This window comes from Vidua macroura, chromosome 5 (assembly GCF_024509145.1).
Source record: "Vidua macroura isolate BioBank_ID:100142 chromosome 5, ASM2450914v1, whole genome shotgun sequence".
Lineage (NCBI taxonomy): Eukaryota > Metazoa > Chordata > Aves > Passeriformes > Viduidae > Vidua > Vidua macroura.
In genome coordinates this window covers 23045188-23064590 of record NC_071575.1, presented here as the reverse complement: position 1 = coordinate 23064590, position 19403 = coordinate 23045188, and the positions used below count along the sequence as shown (strand labels likewise).

Genomic DNA, 19403 nt, shown 5'->3' with positions numbered 1-19403 from the left:
GAGCAATTTTTTTGCAGTCCTTTTATCATGTATAAAGGAGATCCAGTCTTGAATAATACTTTATTGTTTCCTCTTTCTGAAGGTTGTCCGTGGTTATAAGGTGGTTTTCTGTCTAAGGCAGTTTTGAGTTTGGGTTTTCTAATTTGTAGTGTATATTTTAATGTGGAGATGGCGGTAAGTAGTTTTTCAGTATAAAAAGAGGAGGTGGATATAAGCATCATTCAGCTGTATTGCTGGTAGAAATAAAAGTTTCTCCATGACAGACACATCTCTCTTCTTGCAGGTAGCTGCCAAGAGACAAGGCTCTTTGAAGAAAGTAGCTCAGCAGTTTCTCCTGATGTGGTCCTGTTTTGGCACTCGAGTGATCCGGGACATGACTTTGCACAGCGCACCCAGCTTTGGTACTTGGATTTTGTTGCAATAATTGCATGCCACAGTCAAAAAAATCTGTATGCCAGCTTGTAATGTACATTTTAAGTGAAAACATAACCAGTTTTCACATGTCCAGTGCCCTACTAAAAAATAGGTTGGGGCTATTGACATTTGGAAATAATGCTTAGACAGATGTTTGTCTGCAAGCTACAGCCAGGGGAGATGAAAATGTTTCTACTTCCTCCTGTTTGCTGTTAGGAGCTGCAGGGATCAGTCACAGGGCAGCTGGGGGAGTCCATTACAGAAGCATTCCCTAATGCACTTCAGTGCAAAGTGAGCCTGCTTACCCAAACCACTCTGCCACGTGTTGAGCCAAGAGAGACGACTTTGTGCTGAAGTGGATGAAAAGCTCTCCAGTGAAACACTTCGCCAGCTCTCCTCTTAAAGGACATAGTGTTTGAAACTGGTCTTTGCAAAGTGGGTGTGCTTATACAACCTGGAGAGAGTCTCTTCCACTTCTTAAGAAGTCAGTTAGGATGAAAAAGTAGATTTTTACTTTTTAAATGAAAAATCATGTTGCTTTTCCACACTGTTTGAAAGGGGGCTTTGTCCTCAGATACAAAAAGTTCAGATTAAAATCAGTTAAAAGCAAGAATGACTCGACTGGTGTGCCGTGAGTATGAACATTTAGTCACTTGGGACCAGCCTTTGCATGAGGGATGCTTTTCACAAATGCACATTTCCCTGAATATATTTCTATAAAGATCAGTAAAGAATGGCTTTATTTGGGAATTGCATTCAACAACTGCAAGGTTTTCTGCTGGCTGAGCTTTGGTGTCCTTTATGCTTTTAGAACCATCTAATAGTATAAATTTGGATACTGTCAGTGAGATACAAAATTATCTTTTTAATATGTTTTATATATTTATAATACATGTAATATTTATTTATATAACATGTTCATATTTTAACCTGAAACTAATTTCATTTCCATTGTAAAAGAGTTTTCTAAACAGGTGTTAATGACATCAGGATAGTGAGAGTCCACAAGGTGATTACAATTTTCAGCAAAAAACACAACCTGTTCAGGTGCAATGCTAGTGGAGGCAGGAGGAGCCCTGAAGTTTTGAATATCAAAACCATATTCTTATCCTATCAGGCAGCAGCCTAGGTTATCCCTACACAAGTGTCATACATTTTATTTAGCCATGGACACAAATTTATAATAATCTACATTAATGATGCTATTCTTTCACTGCAAAGTCATTTGACGTATTGTTTGTGAATTAGAGTTGAGCAATTTCCAAAAGAATATAACCCCTGAATGTAAAAAGCTCAGAGCTAGATGACAGAAACTTTTCTGCACCTAATTTATATAGTTCTTTCTAGCTTTTCAGAATTATTTATCTATTAAGTGAGTTCTATGAAGAGAAACAAAGACTGATTTACTGTTCTAAATATTTACATATAATATACCTTTGCTCTTAACTTAGATAAAAAGTTTTGCATTTTTACTGCATTAGGAATTGTTTCAGTGGATTGATTTTTAATTATTTTTTCCACCTTAAACAATATGTAAACTCAGATTCTCATGGTGTGATTTTTTTTAAGTGAAATAATGTGTTAGATTATTGGATCTTTACTATGTACAGGACAGTACATTTTTACCTTTGAAACAGATGATTCCAAACACTGATTGAAGGAAGTGGTAATACCTGGCACTGGAGTGACTGGCACAAAGATTTGATCTGCAAAGCTTTTAGGCATGGGCAGGCTGAAACAATCTCCGGCAGAAAAAAAAAAGCTGTTCTCTCTCTTGCTCCCTCTCTCTTTTTTCTCTTTCTGCCTGTCTCCCTCCCTGCCTGCCTCCCTCTTTCCTGCTTATGCATATCAAAGGCACAGTTGGTGGCAATGTTTGGGTAATACACCCAGTGTATAAAGTAACTAATTAGTAATAGAAACTCCATTATTTTCTCCAGATCTGGAAATCTCACTGTTGTTTTGCTACTTACATGTAATTGCTGTATCTCATAATAGTTGCTGATACTTGCTGTGCCTTAGCTGGGCATTGCCATGATTTCTGTTAACCCCTGAAAATTAGAGCCAAATGCTATTTATTGTTGTAACTACAGTCTCTTGAATGACTTCTTCCCTTTTCCTAAAGAAGTGATTGATTTGCTGGCTACAATTGGATCCATTTCTGTACTTAAATATAGACTTGAAAGAACCCAACAGTTTCATGTGAGAAACAGTAGCTTGCAAACACAGAATAAATTATGGTACATTGTGCTGAATAGCCATTCACTGTGAGGCTGAAATGTGTGCCCTGATATCAGTTTCATTTTATAGCCTACATTTCATTCAAGTTACTCAAAAATATAAAAATATTGCATTCATTGCACTCAGTACCAAAACCTTATTTGTCTGGTGTCTTTCACGCAAATTCTGGGCTCAAAAACTCTATGCAGAGCTTAAAAATACACAGCAGGAGAAATAATAGGAGAGGAAGAGAGAAATTCAAAAGAGTGACAAGGGCACTGGAGTGTTTTTAAATGCTGCATTCAGTATTGCCAACTCCAAGTCTTCAAAATAAAGCGTTAGACCCCCCCAAAAAACAAAGACATTTTTTAAAATAGCAGATCTTGTTTGCTTGCTAGCACTAGTGTTTAGAGTTTGCATTTCCAAATATTTTTATGAAAATACAAGCAACTTTCCCTTTTTTAAAATAAAGGGTGAGTAAGGAGTTTGATGGAAAATAGTAAATACCCTGAGCTTTATGCCACTATATGAAGTTTGCCAGCATTTGAGCCTGTTTTTCTTACCTTGAAGTTATTTCTCAGTAGTAACTGCGCTAGAGTCAATAGAAACTTCACACTGAAAAACTGTAAAGTCAAGAGAAGAGTGAGCATTTTGTGGAGATTCTTGAAAATCTAGGCTTCAGCTGGGGAAATCCTAGGTCAGTAACAAGGTGCTCAGCCATGTCTGCTGTCTTTATTGCATTGCTAAATTGAATAGGACATCATTCAACAAGACTTTGAGCCCAAAGGATTTTTAAAAACAAGTTCTCTGCAGTAGTTAAGTGAAGATCCCTACTTTTTACCCTTGAAAGTCTGGGGAAACCTGTTATCATTTTGATCTGCTTAGTCACGTGAGACAAACAAAGAACTGGATGCTTCAGGTTCACCAGCAGCCAGAGATTTCTTCCCTATTGCAAAGGTGTTGCAGTCAGCTGTGTCCTGTCTCTGTGCTGCCTTGCCCAAGAGCACAGGGGCACATGTTCACCTCCCAGTGTGTGTGCCCAGCTCATATCAGTGACAACAAAACCATGCAGGCGTGGAGGGAGAGAATGAAACACAAAGACCATCCGGGTCACAAAGAAAAAGAATGTGCTCAGAGTCACTCTGAAAGCTGAACTGCCAGCTAGAATTGAATAAGAGTATTGGGTCTTTCAAACCACTTCTGCCCTACAGCAGCATGTTTGAATACAGTAGTTGGAGTAGGGGTAGTTGTGCTTCATTGTGATAAAAGCTAATATCTCAAGATAAACCTAACTTTCCTGTGAAGAAACCAGTCATTATGAAATTCAATTGAATTTGAAACTTGCTTGATCTTTTCCCCAAGAAAGTATTTCTCCTCAAATGCAATAATGTAATTTCCAAAGGAATATCCCCACATGAGGTATTTTGGGTTTTTTTTTGTCTGGCAGTAGTTGATCTCTGTTTCTATCTCAGATGATGACTTTTCTCTGATTTAAGCTAGCTGCTGGATGAGCTATTATTTTAACCTCTCTCTACTTTACTTGTCAGACTTACTTAGTGACCTAAATGAACATGTGTTAAATACTCTGTGCAAGTCTAAATGAACAAAAGAGCTTAAAAAACCCCAAACCTATTGTATAATAAAGTCCTGTCTGGAACTATTACAGATACTTAATGTCATGGAGTCTATTGCATAAATAGAACAAACTCCACCTTGATACTTGTCAGTGTCCCCGTTAGTCCTTTCAGGAGGGCACAGCACAATGTCTCAGCTCTGATGTTTTGCTTCTCTTACTTTTCCCCCCAAAATGTATCTGTGGTCTCTTCTTATACATCTTTTTTTTTTTTTTTCTTGTGATTTGTGATCTAGGGCAAACATTTCTTCACCATCTCTGATGCATTGCTTTATAAATTATGGGAAGCAACTCACTTCCTTTCTGTGCAGGTAGTTCAGAAAATTCTTACCAGGACATGTCACTAAGGCAGCCAGTTTGAGATTCTACTTCTGACAGAAAATGATACATCCTTTAGACAGAGGAAACAATTCTACTGTAGTGCAGTTGGCAAAAAAATTCAGTGCTAATGTAGGAGAAGAAGAATCCTTCAAGTGGCAGCAGCTCTCAGTTAGGCAGTCTTCTAAACCACAACTGGTTGTAGAAGCCAGTATAAATCTAGGAAGGAGCAGTTTGCTACTCCCTGGTTTTACTTTGACCTCTTTTACTTTGAGTAAGAGAGATATTTCAGTATATGGAGGCAGTCTTATTTAGGGTTGTTTGTGTTGAGTACCGTAATAATTGGTTTAATGAGTGTATTGAGACAGTCAATGGCTTTTTTTGTTTGTTCACTTTATTACCAGGGTCTTTTCACCTTATTCACTTGATGTTCGATGACTATGTATTGTACCTGCTAGAATCACTCCATTGTCAGGAGAAAGCTAATGAGCTAATGAGGGCAATGAAGGGAGAAGGAAGCACAGGTGAGTATGTTCTTTTATTCATTATTTGTTGTTTTATTCCACTGATTTCTCTACTTTTTATGTTAGGACATATCTTTATCCTTATCTAACCTGCTGAGGCTTATCCAGGAGCGAAGCACTTCTATCATGATGTGAAATAAATTATTTGGGAGGCATCCCTGGTTAATACATTCTGAAAGAGAACTGCCTGCTTTACAGTGGATGTCTGATGTCTGGATGTCTGAAACCCCATTCCTAAGCACTCACTTGGTGTTTCAGTATGAAATTTTTGTACTGAACCTTTTATCTCAGTTAATCTTTCTAAGCCACCACTGAATTTCAATGGACTGAGTAAGTTCAGTGATATCAGTGGATTTGTACCAGTCTAAATAAGAGGAAGAGATAGCAGGAGTGAGAAAAGACAAATGGCAAAGCTGTTGTTTCTGGTACACTTACATTTTGAGTGCCTGTACAGAAGGAGATTCTAGGTCCTGCTCCAGTCCACACTACCTTGCCAGAACAGAAGCAAGCAGGGATTGCTTTCAGTTTTTTCTGCTCTGGTCAGCCCCTTGTAATGAGAGGACCTCAGTGATCTTCCTTACTTCCATCTCCCATTAACTTTGGTGCATTAAGCCTTTCTGTCACTTCTGAAAGTTTCATTCTCCATTTTAGCTGTGGCTTAATTTATTACCCTGTAGATTTATGGGAAGAAAAACATTTCAGTGATTAGGGTGCTATCTTCTGTATGGTGCAAGACTTGAATTTAATTCATTGCCCTGCCATAACCTCTTGGGGTTTTGACAAACAAGTTGCTTATTCTTGCATATTTTCCACATACCTTTAGCAGCTAAAACTGTCCAGAATATCCTCCTTTTTTAGTCAACAAAGAAAGAAGATCATGGACCAAAGCCACAGGAATGCTCTGGAGACTCCTGTTTCTTTCCAATGTCTCTAGAAGGTGTAGGAAGGCCTAACTCAGACTTGACTCCTAACTTTAGATCTGTAATAGTACATTATAGGAGTATAACCCATGCAGCAGTTTCCTGCCTATGCACCAGGAACAATTGCTCTTTCTTTTAAGAGGTTTTCTGAAAGTACAATGAAGGTTGTAATGGTGAATATTATAGAAGTACTTCTTTCAAACATTTGTGGTCCCTGCTCTGTATTTCTTGAAATACATACTACAGTATCTACCTGCTTGCATTATTTTTTTTAAGTTTCTCAGTGTTCCTTAACTCTACCTTTAGCTATGTTTGATGGGTTTTCTCTCATTCTGCAGCAGAAATGCGAGAAGAAATTATTCTGAGTGAACCAGCTGCTCCAACTCCCTCCCCAGCACCGTTCTCCCCAGCTAAATCTGCCACCTCTGTGGAAGTGCCCTCTGCCCCATCACCCATCAACAACCAGTCCCCAGAGTATGGTGGCATAACAGCTACTACAGGTAGGTTGGCTTCTGGCAGATAAATCTGCTTGAAGGTGCACTTGGTCTCCTAAAATTGAGCCTCAGAACATGATGCGTTGGCTTGCAAGATATGAGAAGCCTTCCCAAGCCAGAAATCTGTTCTCACTGGATCCACACATGATGTGCAGTCTACCAGGAAAAAGACCTAACGTTTGGATGTTTTATATGCCTGAAGGAAGCGTGCCAAATATTTCAAGTTTAGTGAGGTTTGCAAAATCCCAAATCACTAGTGGTTCTGGAATTCCTAGCTGGTAAAGTGACAGATGGGTATCTTTCAACATATTTAACATCCAAATATGTTTACATAGCTGTGCAAGTTTCTCTTGGGAATCATTTACACATTGCTGATAAATTTCATCAATCGATGTTAGAGATTAGGAATTGCATGTCTGAAGCCTGTTTTCAGTGTTGTACTCTATTATGGCAGCTGATAAGGTTGTTGTATTCTGGTGGGCCCACAAATTAAAAAAATCTGAACTTAAGGGACAGCTTAAACTTGTGGGTAGGATTGACAGAAAACAATAAGCATAGAACTAGCTCCTTGTTTGGGCTGCATAAATGGCCAACATCCTCTGTGCTCTAGAGCAAAACTCATTACCTCTTGGATGTGGGCAGGACAGTCTGTCTGTATGATCAAAAGACAGTGTTCTCTTAATTCATGGAAAGAAAGGCAGAAATGTGAGTGACTTTCAGAAGGCATTTCAGGCAGTGAAATTCCAGCTTTGCTGCTCCTCGTTGAATAGGATGTACAATCAGAATGTGGAAACTATCGCTTTTGTGATGTACTAGAAAAGTTACAAAATCTTCTTGAAAGAATGTCATAAAGTGATGATTTACCACACTAGAGAATTTGGCAGTGGCTAAAGAAGTAATAAATCTTTCTGAAAAATGTTTTTCATGTTTTCAAAGGCGCCACGGGGAAGCACAATGCATGTTGTGCTGGAAAGAGATTTAAAAATATTTGTCCCTGCATCACAACTTAAGATTTTTCACTGTTGGAGGCAATACAATAGTTAGGAGGGAAACAGGAAGTCATTATCCCTCGGGACAGTTAGACAAGAGACAGATGATTCCTAGACAGGGTAGGTGACCACATGGCTTCAGTCCAGGTGACAGTGGGGGTGGTGAGCATCTTTGACTCTTGCTGAAACATTGATGTTGTGTGAAACTTGACCTGTAGGCATTGTGGGATGGCTGTGATGCCAGAACCAAATTTAGTATTATGTAGGGCTGTATGCAGAAAGAAAGGACTGAAAAGAGGGAACTGTGTGTTCTCCAGGGCCATTGACTGGAATGGAGATCTGAGTGACTTATATTTGGGTTGCAGATACTGTAACTCCATGTGACTGTCATGTAACAGTTAACCAAAAGCCATTTGCCCTTGTCCTGTCAATACAGGTCCTTGTAAGAAATCCCTTTTCATCTTTCCCTTCAGGTACTGAAAGACCACAGTTGTTCCCATACTAGTACTTTTGAGGCAAGAAAGCTATTTCTGATTATTTTAGTTCTTTTTTTTTTCAGCTTTTCATTTTTAGGTTGTTTTAAAGGCTTTTGTTTGGTTGAATTGAATTTTACTCTTATGGTCTGGTGCAGTCTCACTTCTGAGAGTGTGAAAATTTTGTCTTGCACAAGCCAAATGTGTCAATTCAAGTAATGCTCTGGTTAACATTAAATATGAATATGTGGCTATTTGTTTTTTCTTAATCAGTAATACCTCTATTTCCCATGTTCATAATGTAGATGGACTAGTTTTAGTTTACTTTTTAGTTTGTTAAACTGTGGACTGCAGTGTTTATTCACATAAAGCAACACAAAATAACAACTATGTCTCAGCTAAAGGAAATTGCTACACTTTAAAGTAGGAATGCTGAAGGTGTATTGCACACACTCAAACTACTTTACATACAGATCTGTGGCGTTATATAGAATATTTTGAAACAGGAACCTCTGTTCTGGAAATACCACACTATTGATTTTCTTATGTGTAAAATTCTACAAATGCTTTGTAGATCTTGAGAACTAGTTCCATTGGTCACCATTAGCTCTCAGTTCCCCAATTTAGGGCACCATTAACTCTTTCTTGCTTGTGACATTAGCAATAAAAGTTAACTATTAAACTTGTATTTTAACCTTTTTGCTTCAGTCAGTGGTCAGTACAAAACCAGCAAATTAAACTCTTGCAGTGACATGATACTGAGCAAAAGAAAGGTAAATCCTATGTATCACTCTGTGTCATCTGTCACCAGTAACATTTTATTTAAAACTTTTTGTTAGGTTACTAGACAGTTAAAAAGCTAATTAGCCTCCATCCTTTCTAAACCACAAAGGCCAGATTAATGATTGATCAAACTGCAACAATATTGTAGTAAAAGTGATGGCTATGTGGCTGACTATGCTGTTCTCTCTTAAAGCCCCTCTTTAAGCTCTGATTACTCATTTGCCAATGCAATCGTTTTTAGACAACCCAAAATGAACTCTAAATTGTTAGTTCATAATATCTTAGTAAACTACAGAGTTTGCTGTTCAGTTTTAAGAAATCTATGCATGAAATAAGTCATCAGGTAGGCAATGGTCATTAAAAGTCACTGTTCTTCCAAGACTGGGCTTATTAAAGTTTTGGGAATACTGGCACAGGTCTAGCCCCCCTCATATTTGTGTATATGAGTGGAACAAATTTTTGGTTCTTTTCCTAAAGCTTCAGCTCCTGGACTCATATGAGTATTTGAGAACATCAGCTCTTGCTCAACAATCAGAATTCAATTCTCATAGCTGCAGAGTGCAAAACTCAAAGGTTTCAATTTCAAAGGCAATTCTTCCCTTCAAATGGAAGGGCTTGTGTTTTTCTAAAGCTTTATAGGTGAAGTTGTCTGTTTGTTGTGTGGGGACAGAATGGGGGTCTGACTCTGAATTTCTGACTGCTTGAAGTTGACAGTACTGCTGACGGTCAGACATAATGCACAGTGCTGGGAGTGTCTCACTGTGTCTTGGTGGTCGTTTGCTCCAGCCTAAAGCAGATGTAAAATGCAGCATTGTGAAGCATCTTCTGGGTTTTCTCTGCACTGGTGTACGTGATGGCATCAATGACAACAGGGCTGTTGTAGGACTAATAGCAGTTCCATTTATATTTGGCTCCCATAAAGATCAAATGGCCTCTTGGTTAGTATCCTCAAAATCACTTTTTTTTTTTAAAGAAAAGAAAAAAGAGTGATAATAAATTAATTTTCCTATTTTAATCAAACCCTGCATGTTCAGAACACAAAGCAGAGCAAATCATTGCTCAATCGCTATTGTTTTTGCTTATTTCAAAAAAGCAGTTCAGTTGGGTTCAGTTATATCTAAAAGAGACTTCATTTCTTGGAGTTCAATTCTGCAACCAGATGAGGAAATTAATAATAAAGGACTGAGACCTAGGGGACCTAGACAGGTATTAGAAAGCTAACTGTGGAATCCTTTCACACTAACTCCTTCCTCCTTTTCCACCCACCATAACATTGGCAGTACCCTGGGTGACCTCATACATACTTACACACAGTCTACAGATCTGTTGCCATCTTCCATCCTTCCTCCCTGTATTTGTAATCAGGTCACTGAAAATAGTAGCATCCCTTCCACAAAGACAAACACAAGTGAGGCAACTGTAGGTTCCCCAGAACATTCTGAGAAAAATATTTGCACTGCTTTCTGTCATTCTATAAATCCAGAGTAAAACCCAACATACTTTTGTTTCTAAACCATAACCTGCAAAAGAAAGGGCGTATTCCCTCAAGCAGCTGTGTGAGGTACTACCCTGTAGTACCTAACACATTTCTTGTTTAGGAGAATTAAACAAAGATATTTACAGCTCTCCCAGTGCAAGACCTACTTTCTAGATTTGTTTCTGTGACGTCTGGACAAGCACAAAGCTTGTTACTCGCCAACCATTTATTTTAAAGTTGAACTGAGATGGCTGACAGTTAGATTTGAATACCAGGAGTGGAATGTCTCATCCAAGGAATTTGACTTCCCACAGGGAGCACATGAAACATCTTGCTGTCCTGGACTCACTCATTTTCATCAGACTATGATAAGGTCCCCACTATTTCTTGAAAAAAGAAAAGGAGATTGTCACAATGTCTGAGGCCAGTCAAATCACTATATTTGATAAAATGCAAAGGGTCTTTTGGTTCTGTTATTACTGCTTCTTATTGGAGGTAGGAAGGTCATCAGATTTTTGGATTAATGGCCAATTTTTTTGTTGGAAAAAATAAAATCAGGTCAAAGTAAAACTTTTGTTTTATAGTGAAATGAAAAAGTAGGAAAAAAACCTGCAAGCGATAATGTTACCTAAAAATAAGCATTTGGGGTTTTTCACCCTCTTTGTTGTCCTTTTTTTTCCTCTTTGTTTTTGCCTTTTGCATTTAGGCCTGTTTTGAAAGAGAGTTGCAGATTTTCTTTTGGAAGATAACACTGGGAAAATATGTTGACCTTTTGAAATTGAAATGTTTCATTAAAATATTCTGTAGACAAGTTGTTGATATTCTCAAAACTCTTTTGTTTTCAAATGAAGCTCTTTGGTAACTGCATAAGTACATCTGGTCCCTTCCACCTAAACTGTATTTTTTAGTAAAGGCAGGCTTCCTTAAACATTTTCCCAGTTCGAGGAACCATGAATGTTTATTTGTCCATGGCAACAGGAGCTAGCTTTTCTTCTTGGGGTCTTGGGGATCTCAGTGGTCCTCTGCACTGGGAGGAGATGAAGACGGAAAATTCAAGAGTCAGTGGCAGAAAATGCAGGCATGTGACAATAGACCTATCACAAATATTCTTGGCCATAACACATCCAAGGATTTGTATTGTAAGAGCACCAAATCACACCCTGTGGAAGTATTTCAAGTTGGACTTAACTTGCAAAGCTCAGAATGCCTTCACTCAGTTGCAGAATTAAGCATTTCCCACCAGAAAAAAAAAATTATTTGCCTGATTTTGCCAAATAAAATTACACACACCTGAAGAAAATTATGCAAATTTGAAAGAGGCTTTTCATTTCCCAAAGCCATGGAGTGGACACAGGCCTGGGAGTACAATCACTTCCCCCTCTGAATTAAGCCCTTTCATGCTACAGGAAGTCCTAGAATCCATACTGAAAAAACTGAGTCACCTCCTGCAATTCCTTTTAGCTGAAGAAAAAGAGTCAAGAGTGCCCAGAGACCCCCAAACCAGTGTTCTCATTGGGTTAAATTCAGTGTTCTGGTCCTCATTTGCAGGGTAATCTCAGCCACTATGGTCATGACCTCCAGCAAGAGCTATGTTATACTGGAACAATGGATCTGTCAGCCTCCTGAGTGAAAGGGGTGTGTGCAAAGGACAAAGGTTTCTCAGCAGCTGGCTCATGAAACTGGAGTTCCTGCCTGGAAGGGATCAGGATGATTAAAAAACTCAGCACCTTCTAAGCAAAATGGAAAACCCACTTCTTTGCTTTGCTCTTCCCACAAACGCTGGACATGACAAAAATAAATTAAGTCCAGCTCTGCTGCCACTAAAAAAAGAAGAAAGAAACATTATTTGCAGGAAGGAAATGACTAGACTATTTCTGTCTATCTACTTGTCATAATTTGGGGATCTTTGTAATGTTGCCACTACAAGGGCTGGTACCTAGCTGGGTGGAACAGGTACAAACTGTAAAAGGATTCAAGATATTTATTTGCATAACATTAATTTTTTTCTAATCCTTCATTGTTCTGATTGTACTTCCTGCCTCAGTCCAGGCCTCAGAGCTGAGCAGGCCAGCAGCCCTCTCCATGTGAGAGAGACCCCAGGGTTTGGTGCATCATGCCTGAGAAATCTTAGCACTGATGTTCTTCCATTTCTAAGTCCTATTCCAGGGTTTTGGTTTTTTCTGCAAAATTATTTCAATACCACACTGGAAGTCCACAGTGTAAGCCATTTCAGATATGTTTCATTCTTCTGGATCCTTGCATGCTCCATATGATCTATATGTGCTGATATTTATGCCTCAGATACGACTGGTCACAAGTTCACTTTGGTCAGTGCACTTTCCATGATCATTGCCTGTTGGGTTGTTTTCCTATAATTGTCTCAAGGCATGGCACCTCTGTGGATGACAGCCCATGTTGACTGTGTTCCTCTGGCTCCTCTCTGTCTGCAGGGGCTATGCAATCCTACACATGGTCACTCACCTACACTGTGACAACAGCTGCTGGGTCACCTGCTGAGAATTCCCAACAGCTGCCCTGCATGAGGAGCCCACACGTACCTTCATCATCCGTCACACACCGGATACCTGTTTATCCCCACCGAGAAGAACACGGGTAAGGCACTTCCCAATGTCTTGGGTTTTCTAATGTGTTTTTGGTGGGATTTGGATGAAATTCTGCTTAGGTGTTTTTTTTTTTTGAAGTACAGTAAAAGCTGTTTGTTGCTGTATTAAGTCTGTATTGCAAAGATGCTGGTATCATAATTCTTTGGCTGTTGTTGCTATTCTATAATTATATTATGTCTTAGTTTTATAATCTCATTTAATTCTATTCAAAACCACAGTAGGCCTGGAGGATATTTTCCAAAAGAGAAGGCGTAAGTAGATTTCTTCTCTGAATCCTGTTTTCCTGTGCCATATTTGAAAAAGCTAGATGTGCCTAGAGAACAACACTACTGTACCGTGTGTCAGGAGAGGTGATCCTTCTATTTTGCTCAGCACTGCTGAGACCACTGATCCATCTGGATCCAGTTCTGTGCTCCCCAGTACCAGACAGACCCAGGCATACTGGAGTAAGTCCATAAAAGGGCCACTTTGATGATGATTGTGGGACTGGACCATCTGCCATAGAAAGAAAGGCTGAGGGAGCTCAGGTTATTTAGCATCGGGCAGAGAAGGCTCAGGGAGGGTCTTATCAGTGTGTATAAATACTGCTGGGGGATGTAAAGAAGACAGAAACAGGTTCTTTTTAGCGGTATTTGATGTCAGGACAAGCACAAACAGAAGTACAAGAAATTCTGTTTAAACATAAAATAAAAAACTTGTTTTACTGTAAGTGTGATCAAACATTGAGGCAGGCTGCCCAGAAAAGCTATGGGGTCTCCATCCTTGCTGATGTATAGATTCCACCTGGATATGATCCTGGGCAGGCTACTCTCATGGACCTTGCTTTGAGCAGGGGGCTTAGACTAGATAGACTCCACAGGTCCCTTCCAACCTCAGTGATTCAATGACTGCTGTTAAGCTGCAGATGAAAAAATGTCCACAGTTTGAAGACACAGACACATTATCACCATAATATTCTAATATTCTCCATCACCAAAATTTGCTCAAGGCTTGCAATTAAAATAATTACAGATATAAATTTATGTAAAATTATTTCACCTGGAAAAACTTTAGACACTTCCTAAAGCTCTCAGTGCTGTTTTTATTAAGCATCACTTCTTCTGTGCCATCCTAATTTGATTCAGTGCATAACTCACTGATACCCATAACTAAAACACCAGTCATAAACTGATTGATGGAGAAGGAATAGACAATATAGCAAGATCAGCAAATGGCCAGGTGCTGCTATGATGCAAGAGGTTCAAAAGGTTTTAATGTGTTCCTCAGTCTTGTTGCAAACTCATTAACTTTGCAGAAGTGTTTTCCCAGTGTGAAAGACTCTAAACTGTTTGGAAGGGTATCAGCAGATTAATTTGAACCCTGCATCTTTTTCCATCTTGGATATAGTTAGGTTTAGATATCTGTTTGAATGTCACTACTAAGCCCTTACTGGGAAAACCTGGATAAGGAGAAAGGGAACATCTTTCTTACCCAGAAATATGACTGTTAGGTGGAGGCAGAAATAGAGCAGCATAGAGGTTCAGGAGCTGAGAGTATTCAAGACTTGGAAGAGACCACAGTAAAGCAGTGTCTATGTTATATGTATGTGTGTATATATATAAGAATTTGTTGTTTCTACAGGAATCTCTTGCCTCTGGTGTTGGATTACGATGATTTGAGGAAACATTTTAAACTAGGTGACTCAGCTTTTCTGAAAGACAACAAAGATCAGATGTTCACATGTTCACAAAACTGGGGAGATTGCAGGAAGTGTCCATGCATCTCCTGCTAGTGAATGGTTCAAACAATGGTGGCTAACAAACACTGACTCAGTAGCTGAGGAAACTACTCCTGGATGTCTCTTGGCAGGAGTTTGGGATTCAATAAAGAAAGTAGACAGGTTCTCCAACCTCACATCCTACTCCCTTATTGAGTTAGCTGTGCTAAAGCTGACCATTGTATGCTTCAGATTCAAACTAATTCACTTCTCTCCCTCCCAAAAAAGGAACATCTGACTCCAGTACAAGGAGATAGCTGAACTCACTGTAGTTCTTCACGCCAGGGCTTACCACACTTCCTCAGCCCGGATAGCAATTTACTGGGAACATGGCATTAGATAACAATAAAAGGGAAAGACACTTTCTCCTCAGAAAGTGCAGAGCTGAGTCTGCAGTTTAAAATTAGTCAGAGAAACATGCTGGGTCTCTCTATTTGATGTTGTGCTGGACACACACTTTCATTAGTGGCATCTGCTTCCCATCTGAGCTGGAAAATATATTTTCAAAAAAGATTTAAAATATCATTCTCCTATTAAAAAAAAAATATATGTTTCATAATAGTTGTGGAATGATTAGTGGGAATAAATTATTGTGCACACTAAAAGTGGTTTTTGATGTATTTTAGATACACAGGAAGTTACAACTATGGTAGCTATAGCAACCAGCATCCCCATCCAATGCAGAATCAATATCCATCCTTACCACATGATACTGCTATTTCTGGACCACTTCACTACTCAGCCTACCACAGAAGCTCTTCACAGGTAATCTGCATTTATTACTTGATAGTTGTTATAACATCTAAATAATTTACATTTATCAGCATATTAGCTCTGTGAATCAATAATATTCTCTCAATAATATTCAATAATAATCAATCAGTAAGCTGTCTAGATATCGATGGCTCCTCTTTTTTTTATTTTCTAATATTACCTAGGTATCTTTTAATTTCAGTGGAGATCAGAAGTAGCTTTAGATTGTCAGTATAAAGTATTCACTTTAAAATCCAGCAGTCTGGATCTGTTTCTGTTTTAAGGAGTAGCTAAAGCAAAACCAAATATAACCAGTTGTATGATGCTTAGGTGTTGGGAGCAGGGAGAGATCCCTAAGAAGAAATAAAAGTGCTTTCATTTAGCTGAAGATGCAGAGGCCATAGTGAATTCTTGTTGGGTCTCTGCTTTTGAGGATACCCATCTTTAGGAATTTGCCAAAACAGTGAGTTCTGCATATAGTTCGAATAACTTCAGGACACCACTGCAGAGGTTGTTTAATCTGTATCCTACAGTGTCCTACTAAAATGTTTAGAAATTATATCAGTAACTCTTCCGCCTCACAAAGCAGAATCAGTAGGAGCCAACACAGATGAGGTGTGAAGATCAGATCTGGCAAGAGTTCCAAAGTAGTGCCACTGTTTGGAGGGTTTCAGTGCCTCACGCAGCTGGTGCTTCCTCAGTGTAGGCAGCTGCTCTCTGGGCTCTCTGCTGGAAGATTGGCAAAGGGCAGACACAGGGAGAAGGTGATGGCATCGGGGTATTCCACTTCCACTCACATAGCATCACTTACCCTTTACCAGAAATTTATAAAAGTGTATCAGGGACTGCCATGCTTAACTATCATCACTGGGCTGCAACAGTTTCATATCAGATGCAAATGAATTTGGTAGTGCTTTGAAACTGAGCACACAAAAGCTGCATCTTATTCTGGTCTTCAGAATCACTCTGCCACATGACCTTAGAGGAGTTGTTTCTCCTTTTTATGCTTCATTTTCCCTAGCTGTAAGATAAGAATAATGGTATTGATCTCCTTAAAGCTCTTTGAGATCTGTACAAACCCAAGATGCTCATTTGGAGCAGCTCAACAATGGATCCCTGGCTTATGGAAAGGACAAGTTACAACTTCTCACCCATTTGTGTAGCACCTGGTCTGTCAGACTACATGAGGTGTCCAGCTTTGTCTGAGGGTTTTTGCAGCTGCTCTATCTTCAGCAGGAAAATGAATGAGCATTGAAGTGCAGTGTCCTGGGACAGGTTTGTTTTCCTCCATTTTTCAATATAGGTCTTACCCTGTTATCTCAAGAAACAATTAAAGCAAATCAAGATCAACATATTTTTAGTTTACTCATATCCTGGTTAACATGCTGTATGCAAACAGCAGCAAACATTGAACTCAGGCAAATATCTTTCATACTGTAGTAGTCTGTCTCTACAAGTGCAGATGTCAGATCACTTTTTCTTCTCTTTCTAGTCTTTGAACTGTCCTGAACACATATGAAGAACAGCTACGCTATCATGATCACTATTTAAAAGAAAATTATTTCAATTTCTCTGTGGCATGTTCTTTCTCATGCTGCTTATAAACTGAGATGGAATTGCACAGCAAGACACAGCCAAAAAAACCCAATCAATGTGTTTGTTCTATATTGAGAGGAGCTACAAACTGGAACCTTAGTTTTGAAAAATTATTTCCAAGTATTTAACAGTTTGATATAAAATTTGCTGACAGTGTTTTTAAGGCTAAGTTAGCATCTGTAAAATGCCTTCTCTGATAATAAGTCCTTTCTTAGGTACTTTTAACCAAAAAAAAAAGTTCATAAGATGTCCCTAGTAAGATGTTAGGGAACTGCTCTTTTTCTAGTGGTCTTTGAGAAGGGAACATGTTGAAAGGAGTTGCAGTAGGACTCGTGATGTTGCAAAATAAAAATACAGGAAGCCAAATTTACAATTAATATATCAACAGCTGCCACGATACTGAAACCAAAGGGGCTGCAATGTGCAGAGCTGTGGGAGTGTAATCAGCTGGGAAGAGGAGGCATTGACTATAACTTTCAAAAGAACTCTTTGTTATATTCTACATTCTGGCCAAATATAGAACTTTGGCTCCACTTTAGCAACTATTCTACCATGCTCTTTAGGACAGTTTCTAGAGATTAACTCCTATGGGGAAGAAAAAAAAAAAAAAAAAACAAAACAAAAACTGTGTGTGTGGTAAACTTTCTACAAGCATGGATTCAGGGAGAGCCTTTGTCCCAGACAAGGGTCTGAGCCAAAGCAGGTGACATGTAGTTGTGGTGGGGTTTAAGCTGCAGCTATTAATAACTATTTTGGTCTTGAAGAACATCATATGGAAGAAAGTGACACCTCTTTCTATTGAAGAAAGTGACACACTCCAGCTACTTTGAGAATTTTGATTTTGTCATTGGAATCTTTAGAGGGAGGCTGTGCTGGGGAAGAAGCCACACAGATGTAGATATTTTAGTATTTTAATATTTATTATTAACTATTACTTTACAGCTCTCAAAAAGTGCAGGTGGGAGTCTGGCAGTACAGGCTGACTAATTTCCACTGATGGCTAAGACTCTTTTTGATGACAGGAACAGTCTGTTCAAACCTTGGTCTTAATCCCAATTTTTTCTTCTTCCCTCACCATCTATGAATAATTCTCAGAACAGTTCCTTACTTGTAATTCCAGGCCTGATTGCTCATTTCTTGACTTGGCTTACTGGCCAGGAGCCTGGCAGACAAATGAAAAATTATCTACAGATTGATCTGTTACTACCTAATTCTCTAAGCCATAGTGCAGGAGTGCATACACTATTCTGATGCTACTCCACCATCATATAGAAGGGGATTGTTTAGTGTGTGTGTGTACATAAACACATCTCTACTGAGACTTTATTTCATCAGTTCTTTATTTCTTATGCTTCTGCTGTTTTAGGTACCAGGTGGTAGGGTTGAAAATAGGCAACAACTCTTGTCTAAAAGCCTCTGAGAGGTCTCATCAACCTATGTTGAGTTTAGCAGAGTTACAACACCTTCACAAAGTCACAATGTTGTCTTGACTGGCTTCTGAGCACAGCTTTTATCTTTAATGTTCACCCTGGCTGGACAGATCTTAATCCTCTTTCAGGCTATCCCAAGTATTTCAATTCACATAGTTCTACGTTTTCCTTATACATAAATTAATTCATGCTGCAGTAATTTTTCTTTGTAAATTTTAATGCTAACACTTTTAATAGGAAGAATAATTAGAGAAATCTGCAGCAGTATACATTTTAACCTATCTGGTAACATATAAAGATGCACATCTTTAACTGTAAGTATCCTAATGTGTAGCTGTAGTGAATCACACTGTAGGTTCAGCTATCCAGGTCTTATCTCTAGCAAAGACCAGAAACTGGTGTGTGGAGGAAAAGCCTTAGAAGTAGGGTAAGTAGAAGGTAGTCCTTTCACCAGAATAGCTACGATGACTTTGGCAAGAGCTAACCTAGGGATATCCTGAGTAGGAAGCAGCAGTTGGAATGATGTTTTTGTAGCAAACCACTCTCCATTACCCTGTCTTTGAGCTTTTTTGTACATATAGACTTTGTCAGGCATTTCATGAAACACTCATTCTCTTGTTATTGCATTGGGTGCCCTAGGGTTTTTTGGGTGATGAGGAATAGTGAATATTCATTCCCTGTTTATCTACTCTCACCATTCAAGACATTATCTGCATTACTCCTTCCTCACCTCCTCCCTGTCATCTCTTGCAGAATTAAGCATTATCATCTCTTCAGTTCCTGTTGTGGCAGGTGCTCTGTGCACAGGAGTTATTCGAGGACTGCAGGGCAGGTGTAGTCTGGGGAAGCTGTGAATGTCCTGTTCTCTCAGTTGTGCTGAGCAGGGAACCTGATGGAGCTGGAGCTCCCCTCCAGCCTTTCTGTGCAAACCTGATTGTCAGAGTAGGTAGGACTCAGCCAAGAAGCTGCCACATTTACCACCTAGATCTGAGAATCCCTCCT

The 19403-nt window shown here is 39.1% G+C and overlaps 1 protein-coding gene across 3 annotated transcripts in view; it reads left to right on the top strand.

Moving 5' to 3' along the window:
* RFX4 (regulatory factor X4) overlaps window positions 1–19403 on the top strand; it is an 86594-nt gene that overhangs the window by 61037 nt on the left and 6154 nt on the right. For 2 of the 3 annotated variants that reach the window (XM_053977825.1, XM_053977827.1), the window contains 5 exons: window positions 284–401; window positions 4987–5106; window positions 6365–6526; window positions 12693–12855; window positions 15249–15387. In XM_053977825.1, coding sequence (XP_053833800.1) covers window positions 284–401; window positions 4987–5106; window positions 6365–6526; window positions 12693–12855; window positions 15249–15387 — 702 coding nt within the window. The remainder of the gene's footprint in view (window positions 1–283; window positions 402–4986; window positions 5107–6364; window positions 6527–12692; window positions 12856–15248; window positions 15388–19403) is intronic. The other variant, XM_053977826.1, reaches the window with a different exon arrangement.